At 33.7% G+C, this 10,072-nt stretch overlaps 1 protein-coding gene across 2 annotated transcripts; it reads left to right on the top strand.

Moving 5' to 3' along the window:
* Positions 1-417: 417 nt before the first annotated feature.
* LOC110788849 (mannose/glucose-specific lectin) lies at positions 418-9,446 on the top strand. 2 transcript variants are annotated; one of them, XR_008923136.1, is made up of 6 exons: positions 418-576; positions 695-901; positions 995-1,258; positions 1,344-3,043; positions 3,282-3,384; positions 9,432-9,446. XR_008923136.1 is itself a non-coding variant. In XM_021993485.2 (4 exons), the coding sequence occupies exons 1-4, from the start codon at positions 556-558 to the stop codon at positions 1,359-1,361; spliced, it is 510 nt and encodes a 169-aa protein (XP_021849177.1). In that variant the 5' UTR covers positions 418-555; the 3' UTR covers positions 1,362-1,537. The 2 variants fall into 2 exon arrangements, 1 of the variants encoding a protein (XP_021849177.1); XM_021993485.2 differs by lacking the exons at positions 3,282-3,384; positions 9,432-9,446 and having other exon boundaries at positions 1,344-1,537.
* The last annotated feature ends 626 nt before the right edge of the window (positions 9,447-10,072 follow it).

A 10,072-nucleotide genomic window follows, 5' to 3' on the forward strand; every position in this document is an offset into this window, starting at 1 on the left:
TTGTACATTAAGATCTTAATCCTCTAAACCATTTCATCTAACTTTATAACCTTAAGATCTGTACATTAAAATTTTACTATTTTGTCATCCGGATCGATGGCATATTTTTGGGCATATAGAATCTTAGGATTGTAACATCTTTGGATAATGATTTTAGTAACCTAAATGTGGTACTCTGCGTAATATGAACGCAGAGAATAACTTAAACAACATGACTCGTAAAAGTTGTAATAATGGAGAATTTATCCAAATTTTCAATCAATCGCTATCTAGTAGAATAAGCTCATCTATAACTTCGTATATACACATATCGTATGTGTAGTACGGAATATAATTTTATGGGTTATAATATAATGCATGTGTAGAATAACACTAATATTATTCTTAATCATCTAAACGAATACAAAAAATAGGTGGCAAGCATGATGGACCAATAGCTAGAATATGTTCCAAGTTTGTGTATAAATAGACGATATCCTCCTCAACCAAACAACATCACTGCAAACTTACTACATTCTACATAAGTAATTCCCAAGTTCATCGCTAAGCAACAAAATGGCTCAACAAGTCGCCCAGGTTTGAACTTATATATTTTACGCGCTATTATTTTTCTTTCGTAATGCATATTCAATTCGTTCATCCAATCCTAATAGTCTAATTATATGCATAATGTTGCTTTTGTCTTGACTCGCAGAAGCATATGGTTGAACAATACGGACCTTATGGTTCTCAATGCCCCGAAAATTACAGCTTTAAACTTCAAGAAGGTGAAACTATCAAGGAAGTCATCGTAAGGCATGGCTTCATTGTTGACGCTATTGGCTTCGTCGTAGCCAAGCCTTGTGGAGGTACCTACACCAAGATGTTTGGTGGCATCAGTTGTCATGCCAAGGAGTCAAGGGTTAGTGTTATATATGACTGAGCACCTATAAATTTTCATACGTGATACTTCTTGTTTAGATTTTTGTCCTCTAACGTTTTTCCCTTTATATAGATTGCACTCAAATGTGGTGAAAAGATAACCCAGATTTCTGGCACATACGGAAACTATAAGTACCAGAACAATCAATGCACCATTGCTACGTTGAAGATCCACACCAACTTATGCCCAACTGGTTATGGACCATATGGACAAGGAAAGGGAGTCGATTGTCCACGTGCTTTTGCATCGCCATGCCCAATTGACGGTCCTGTTGTTGGAGTGTTTGGAAGGCACAACAACTACCTCGAGTCTGTTGGGATTTTCGTCCAGAAGAAGGTATAAAATGTTACTGCAAAAATTTGAAACATATTTGGTTTAAACTAATTATGCTAATTTGGTTTTATGTTCAATTATTGATCAGGATTGCCCATGCGCTTAAGTATGATAGCCTGCAGCTCTCAGCAAACAATATGAAAATGTCACGTGAATTTTCTTTGTTTTCAATAAGCCACATATCTACCAAGTATAAGGTGGCCTCCCAAGAGTAATATCTTGGGTGTTTGTTGTATCGTTCTTCGTTTAACTAGAGTATAATATATTTATGTATCTTGTCTAGCTTGTTGCCTTTTTGTTATGAAGTACTCCCTATGTTCCGGAATACTCGCATGTGTTTCCTTATAAGCCGTTTCGGAATACTTGCACCATTTCTTTAAATGACATATTTTTCTAATTTTATATTGTTTATCTCACTTACCTAAGGTCTCACTTGTATTCTAACATCTAAAAGAACATTAAAAAAACTCACACCTCCCCCACCACTCTCAAAAAGTTGACACATTTCCCACTAACTATATTAAAAAAAAGCACCCAATATCAACTAACACCTAATTAAATAATACGGAGTAAGTCAATAAATTGTCTTAAACTACATTCCGGTCAAATCGGTGCAAGTGTCCCGGAATGGAGGTTGTATTGCTTATGTTATTTTGATTCCTCAACTTCGACATTTACCATTGTCAACACGAAATTTAACCATTAATCAAATTTAAAAATAATTAAAATGTCAATCTTAACACAAAACCCTTGTTATGATGAAAAATATTGAAACAATTCTAAATTTCGGGAAAAACGGTTAAATACAGGTCTGGGTTGCGCCGGTCATCAAGAGATATAATCCATTTAACTTAATTCAAATGAGGTTCCAACTTAAAAATATATGGCAATAGAGTTGTTAACTTAGACCAGATCAAAAGGCGGGCCAGGCCGGGGCATAAAATTTGTCCATTATGTCGGGTCAGGCCGGGCAGGGCCAAACTTCAGGCCGATTTTTTGTGCCCAAAACCCGTTATTTCGGGCCAAAAATAGCGGGCTTTTCGTGCCATTTTCGGGCCTGCGTAAATTTATAACTAAAATTGTTGTTTTATGTTGCCCAAAACCCGCAAGATTTTTAAAAAGTTCGGGCCGGGCCGGGCCGGAAAATTCTGCCCAAAACCCGGTAATTTTCGGGTCGGGCCAGCGGTCCTGGCCATTGTTGATCAGCTCTAAGTTAACTCCCTCTTCTTTTATTATCAAGGTGGGAAAATCACAATGTGATGTTTTGTGGATCACATCTTAACAAAACCAGAACAAGGAGAAGTTAAAGTATACGAAGTACGGAGCATTTAGAATTTAAAGATATGCGAAGTATTATAAAAAGGTTTAATAACATAACAATTTCCTTAAAAAGAGCTGAAACCAAAGTTATCGAAAACACCCTTAATATGTTTTGCTCGCCAATTACCGAAATTGACTGGGCGGAGCTCATTTAACAGGAAATTAAGTTTTTTTTTTTTTTTTTAGTAATGGCAAACTGGTAATTATAAAGTAGTACGGAGTATATTAATAAACAAACCCAAAGCCAGCTCCTTTCTTTTTTATTAGTAATGGCAAATTGGTAATAATTATGAAGTAGTATCTAATAAACAAACCCAGAAGCCAGCTCCTCGCGCATCATGCTCGTTCTTTCTCTTCAACTTGGTCTGCCACTCTCTCTTTCTAGACTTTGAAAATCCCAAAAACAATCCACTAATCCTAAAGGTTTCCACTTGTTCTCATCCAATTCAAAGAATTTTCCACCAACAGGTACAAGTTCTTCTCTAACTAAACTTGGATTTCGGCTTTGTATTTAATTTTGTTTCCTTCTTTTAGCATTACTTGATGTACTGGGTTCAATCTATTGTGTTTGGAAATCTGTATATTCTTGATAAAATTCTCGAAATTAAACCCAGAATTTTTTATTTGAGGTAGAATTGAATGTCTCTGGTTTAATTTGGTTGTTAATTCTCGGAACTAACAAATTATGTGTTTTATGCAAATCAAGTTGAGCCCAAAAGAAGTAAAAGTTATAATGGCGTCGCCAAGAATCGGAATGGTGCATCTACTCATTGCATTGCTTGCCACGAGGATTCTTGCTGAAAATATCCGTAATATTCTCGATCTCCTTCTCTTCATCTATCTAAATATGTTTATCTAACTTGTGTTGGTTCAATAATACTTCCTATATATTTTAAGTTATACTCTGTATATGCCTCTTTTAATTGGTATAGCCGATCCCAAATCATTTTAGAAATAAGGTTTTGGGGTGATCGTTTTTGTTACAAACATGCTTGGAATTGAATGGGTAGTATCAAAGGATTGAAGGGGGTAATTACCAATTAGATAATTGCAGTGGAAAGGAGAAGTACTAAGGATTGGGTTTGTGGCGAAATAGGAGGGTGTCATTCATTTGAAGAATGTGAAATAAATTGTCAAGAACAAGCCAATCCACCTATGATTACTCACTATCTTACATGCAATTCGACTTGTAATCCTGTTGTTCTCGGTATGACTCAATGTTGTCATTGTTGTTGGGGACCGTAGTCCCCTAAATGAATCTAAAATGTGCATTGATAAATGTGTAAATTGGAAACTGACAAAACTCGTTATGGAATAGAGGAAGTAAGTACTTTTATTTAATACTACGTATGAATCATATTATATATGTGCGCTGATCTTAATTGAGCATAATAATGATACGGAGTATACTCTTATCTAATGAGTTGAAGTGAAATGGTTTTGTGAATATATGTACGGGCCTTTTGAGTTTTGAGGATCCATCTAACTTGTGTTGGTTCAATTACTGAATTACACTTCCTACTTTAAGTTATATGGCTATTTTAATTGGAATATCCGATACCAAATCACTTTGGGACTATAGTAGTTTGGTGATTGCTTAAGTTATCTACGGACTTGTCTTATACTAAAATTGTTTTTCCCTAATTCCAGTGGAAAGGAGAAGCACTAAGGACTGGATTTGTGACCAAGTTGGGGGTTGTCTTTCAAATGAGGAATGCCAAATAAGTTGTCAAGAAAAAAATGTTCCCCCAATGATTCAACGAGTGTAATTCAACATGCAATCCGATTGTACGTGGGATAAATTAGTGTTGTCATTGTTGTTGGGGACCAGAGTTGTAACCCCCTAAATATATTTGGTGAAGTTATTTATGATAAAGAGATTTACTCCATATGTGCTAATTAATATTGCAGTGGGGAGGAGAAGTACAAAGGATTGGTTTATGGCTTTGTGCCCAAGTTGGAGGATACTATTCAAATGATGACTGAGATAAATTGTCAAGAACAAGATGTTCCTCCAATGATTCATCACTATTATGAGTGTAATTGAACGTGTAATTCAACATGTAATTCAGTCGTATGTAGGATAAATCAGTTTCGCCACTGTTGTTGGGGATCACAATCACGATCCTCTAAATTAATCCCTACTTATGTAGGATGATAAATTAGTACATACTCCATATTAAGTACTTAGTGCATATATATATATATATATAAGGCCTTGCTCTATTCACCTGATCTGATCTAATATTTTTAGTTTCTGATCTAGTTTGGTATGGTCTGGTCTGGATGTTTTTTGTGAGTGTTTTTTGTTTTTCCTAGTCTGGTACGTCAATCCAGTCTAATTTTCTTGTGATTTAATAAGTGATAAGAATAAGGTAAAGAGAACAAGAGTTAGTTGGAGAAAGTTGGAGATAACATATACGGAGTACTACGTATGCAAATTGTGGACATCCCTTATGTGATCTCGCTCTTGGATTGTGCTTTTGTTATTTGGATGGAACACTACAAGAAGGGGGTGAATTGTAGTTAGAACTTGTTAGCCAACTTTTGCGGAATTATAAAGGAACTTAAAACAAATAGAAAAACAATGCAAGAAAGATTTTACCAGGAAACTTTCTAGGCCCAACTAGAAAGGAAACTACGACCCACTAGGGATTTTAACTCAAACTATTTTCACTATGGGGAAACAACTCTGTTACAAACCTATAAGGAAATCGGACTTTACTTGAGGACGATATATATTTGTTTCCTCAAACAACTTCACTCTCTCTAACTTCCCTAGAAGTTTGTCTTGACTTTTTGGATTCACTTAAAGCCTCTTTGTTTCTCTCTCATAGACTTCACTCAAAGCCTACCCAAATACATCAGGAACTCAATCAAGTTCCTACCCCAAACATGATACAAGAATTCACTCAAACCCTTGACCAACTCCCCATAACAAGAGTTCACTCAACCCTTGATCGACTCTCAAAATATAGACAATTGATAATGGATTAGTATCCCTCTATTATGTAGCACGTGAAAGAACAATGAGGAACATGGCAATTGTAGGAAATTGGAACTCGTAGGAACTGCTCAAAAACGTGGAATGAAAAATATTCTATTGTAACACTATTCCATAGCCATCCCTTATGGAATGACACACGTCAGACACTTTAGAATGAAGATATAAGCCTCTATTTATAGGATGCACAAGACTTAACCATAATCTCACTTATTCCTCCACTAACAGTAAGTTTCTTAACTTCTAGGAACTTGCCCATGATCAGTTAGTTGGGGAGAAATCAATCAAAGTCTTGGGCACTACGTATACCGCGTTTACAAATAAAAAGTTAGAGTAAAAATAGGAAACAACAAAAAAAAAACTTGGAGAAAAAGAAACGTTTTATAATCCAAGAGATATTTTTTTTTCAAAACTCACTTTTTATTTATTTTCTATGCAAAAATATTTTACTGAAAACTTATTCGTAAACTTGACATAAAAACATGAGTTCCAGTTCGTACTGGAACTCGCGTCTACAAGTTCCAATACTCACAAAACTCATTATACGTATTATTAATTTAGACTCGTTATTTTCCATAAACATATATAAGATAAAATAAATAAACAAAAGATATAATTAAAATTAGAATCCTAAGATAAAGCCAATTTTATTAAAAACATATCTCTTATTTAAAATTAAATCTTATCCTAAAATAACTAGTGCATATTTATCTAAAACACTTAACCAAGTAGAGAATTATTAAGAAACAACACACTAATAAATCCCTACAGATTACGATAATAATATGCAACAGATTCACTGACTCTTAGATACTTTTGACTCTAAGTTCCACGAGTTCCTTTTGGCACCTTGTTCCACTACAAGAATTTGTATCTTTAACGACAACCTAATTACGACGGGTCAAAAATTCCGTTGCAAAAGCTTTTTGCGACGGGGCTAACAACCAAACAAAGACGGGAACAACCGTCGCAAATGTCTTTTACGACGGGTTAATGACGGGATTTTCCATTTACGACGGCCCCCTTTTATGATGGGTTCGCGACAGGAAATCCCGTCATTAATGAACGATGATTGACCTCTAACGACGGGATTTCCCGTCGTTAATGGTACAATTTTTTGTAGTGTTCAATACCTTTCACGTTTGCACATACTTACATGAATCCTAGAAAATAAACTCATATTTTCTGTCTTCATGCTTTATGTTGCTCCAACTCAAGAACTGTATGCTGATAGCTCCACATTTGGAACTTCGATGTGCTAGTTCCTTTCAAGAACTTCGCACTTATGATTCCTGTTCAGTAACTTCTTGTTTCAACTCTGAAACTTCATCTTGCTACTCCATGCACCCAGGAACTGCTTTGTAACTTCATATTCAGTGTTCCTCTAAGGATCTACCTAGCAACCGCTCTATTTGTGTTCCTTCTAGGAACTCTTCTAGGAACTTTTTTGTTGTTTGCTTCTGTATCATTTTTCTTGAACTCTTTGGTTCTGGCCTAGGAACTTGCATAGAGTCTAGCAACACATCTGTATAATCAGACTTCTTATCTTTTGGGAGTTTTCCCTCGGGAACTTCACTTGTAAGAAGTCCTTCTTGATGTGATACGGTCGACATTCTATGACTTGTTCAATATATTGTAATATGAACATCTCAAACACACATGTTAGTTAGATAATCATCATTTTTTTACAATCATCAAAACACTATATTACTCAACAGCTTTCACCATTGTCCACTTCAGAATTCAGATCATTGTAAATATTTTTGCTGTCTCCGGTTCTTTACTTTTGAATGTGTTTATGAAGTGTGATTTAAACACAATAGTTGACTTTTACGGTTTCAATTTCCTTTGTATGCTGAAAATGAAAATATTAAGTAATTTGATATATATATATATGATTATCTCAACTAATTTAATAATGAACATTTACTGATTTAAAAATGACGATTGAGCATGCAAAATGTTTAAATGATAACATATATACAAGAATAATCAATGTGAATTAAAAAAAAAAAAGTTCTTATACTTGAACTTACATTAATAAAGTTACATGCTGAAAATAAATTTTAACATGTTTTTGGACTGTTATCATATAAATCAAGCACTATTAACATAATAAATCATGTTATAAATAAAAAATACTCATTCAAAATGAATATACACAATTATGTTATATTTACTAAATTGAATATGAAATGTGTTTTTGAAAATGAAGAGAGAACTTATAAATATTAAACTTAAATAGTTATACATACTACACATTCACATTATTAACATCATACCTCTTACTTTTTCATAATTTGAACATAAAACTTTATAATAATGAACATTTCATTATCAGAAAATGAACATTTTTAAGTTCCACAACTTAATAAAGTTAACTATCATAAGTTTAATCTTTATAAGAGTAGATGTGAACATCATCTCTCGCAAAATGTACATCAAAAGATTTCAAAATAAACATAACCATATATCGATATAAACCAAAAATAAAATTCTAGATCTGAATATTTTGAAGAAATGTGGCAACCAAAAAGAGAGAGAGAAAATATAGATTTCAACCAGAAATTTCTAATCACCTCACATTTGAAAATTTATTTATACAAATGACAATATTATATGCGACAAAATGAGCATTTTATTCTCAGAGAATGAACATTATTTAGTTTTAAACTTAATCAAAGAATATGCATGTAAAATTCATAATAAATAGGTAAGAAAATCATAATCTCACTAATGAACATTATAGCTTTTCCAAATCAACATAATCATAGATTAACAGGATCCTTACCCTCACAAAAGAAGCATAACATGATCCTTTAAAAAATCTAAATCTGAAAACAAAACAAAAGGAAAAAGTTCTGGATTTTGATTTTTTTTTGACGAAATATAGTAAGAAGAAGGGGGTGAGAAAACGGAGATTACAACATAAAAATCTAAATCACTAACACACTAAAAACAAAAATTGCAAGATAAATGACAATATCATACACAACATAATTAAAAAATTTATTCTAAAAAAATAAACATTTTATTCTAAAATTCTTCATACTGAATAGATATGAACATCAAATGTCATAAAACAAACATAATAATATATTCATATGAACCTCGAAAAACTCTAGATCTGAACAATAAATAAAATTGTAGATGTTAAACTTTTGAAAAGAAGCAAGAGAATGGAGATCTCAACCAATTTTTTAAAAATCACTTATACCAAAGGATGAAACATTACATGCAATAAAAAAAAAAGAACATTTTATTCTTAGAATATAAATATCAACGTACAAGTTCCAAAACTTAATAAACAAACATGTATTTAATTTTCGTAATAAATAGATATGAAAATTAGAGTCTCACAAAATGAACATAACCATATACAAATATGAGAATTTTGAAAAATCCAAATCTGGACATTAAAATCTAGATCCGAATTTTTTGAAGAAATTTGGAAAAAATATGGAAAGAGAAAATGGTTCAACTAGAAAATTTCTAAATTAGTTAAAAATTAACAAAATGGACAAATTATGAATAAATAATGTTTCACTCAGCTTATCCTTATGCGTTTTCGGTTTTTAATTCAAAACATTGCACATAATGATTTTCTTTTGAACGTCAATTTCTTCTTTCTCAAATTTGCTTGAAATTTCAAAAATAAAATCATCGTGTGATGAGCGACATTTATGTCGCTCTAAACCTTTATTTTCTTATTGTTTTCTTTTAATTTTCGTTCTTATTTCCCCTCTTACTCTATGATTTTGCTTACATTTTAGTTTTATTTTAATTCGTAGTATCTCTTAGTTTAGTTCGTTTTTCCTTGGTTTTTATTTCGTTTTTGTTTGATTTTTCTAGGATTTCGGATGGAGTTGAGAATGGAAAACAAGTTGAGTAAGAATTCAAAACGGTGCGCTCGCACCCTTATCTGGTGCGCGCGCACAAATTGGAGCAAAGTTACAGGAACTTCTGAAATCTGCAAAAATGACGTTTCTAGAATGGTGCGCCCGCACCAGCATCTGTTGCGCCCGCACCAAATATCAATACTTGCAGGAACTTTTGAAATTGCAAGAATTTGCATTTCTGTGCAGGTGCACCCGCACCAAGTCCAATTGCAGTATTTCAGACTCATGTTGAGCCTTTCTGTGCCTCCAACGCCTCAGAGGCGCGCGGGCGCACCGCACCAGGAGTGGTGCGCCCGCACCGAAGACAGATCTTGTTTTTCCTCCTATTGTCTCACTCATCGGTGCGCCCACACCCAATCCGGGTGCGCCCTCAGAGACCCATATTTGTGCGCGCGCACCCCTTTGGCGGCCCGCACCGACGTCCAGAATTCACATATTTTATTAATTTTTGTTCTTTTTCGGGAAAGGGTATAAATACCCCCTCTTCCCCACTTTTTAGGACATCTCATTGATTGCTCTTAGTTTTCAGTTTTTAGGGTTTTAGAGAGAGAAAAACACTTAGCTAGTCTTATTGCTTTGATACTCAACATCAAT

Source organism: Spinacia oleracea, chromosome 6 (assembly GCF_020520425.1).
Source record: "Spinacia oleracea cultivar Varoflay chromosome 6, BTI_SOV_V1, whole genome shotgun sequence".
NCBI classification, from domain to species: domain Eukaryota; kingdom Viridiplantae; phylum Streptophyta; class Magnoliopsida; order Caryophyllales; family Amaranthaceae; genus Spinacia; species Spinacia oleracea.

What these genes read in the sequence shown, in the direction of transcription:
- LOC110788849 (XM_021993485.2), top strand. Translation starts at nt 556, where the DNA reads ATGGCTCAACAAGTCGCCCAG. An exon ending in TGGCTCAACAAGTCGCCCAG is followed by an intron (nt 577 to 694) that starts GTTTGAACTTAT and finishes CTTGACTCGCAG; the next exon opens with AAGCATATGGTTGAACAATA. An exon ending in GTCATGCCAAGGAGTCAAGG is followed by an intron (nt 902 to 994) that starts GTTAGTGTTATA and finishes CCCTTTATATAG; the next exon opens with ATTGCACTCAAATGTGGTGA.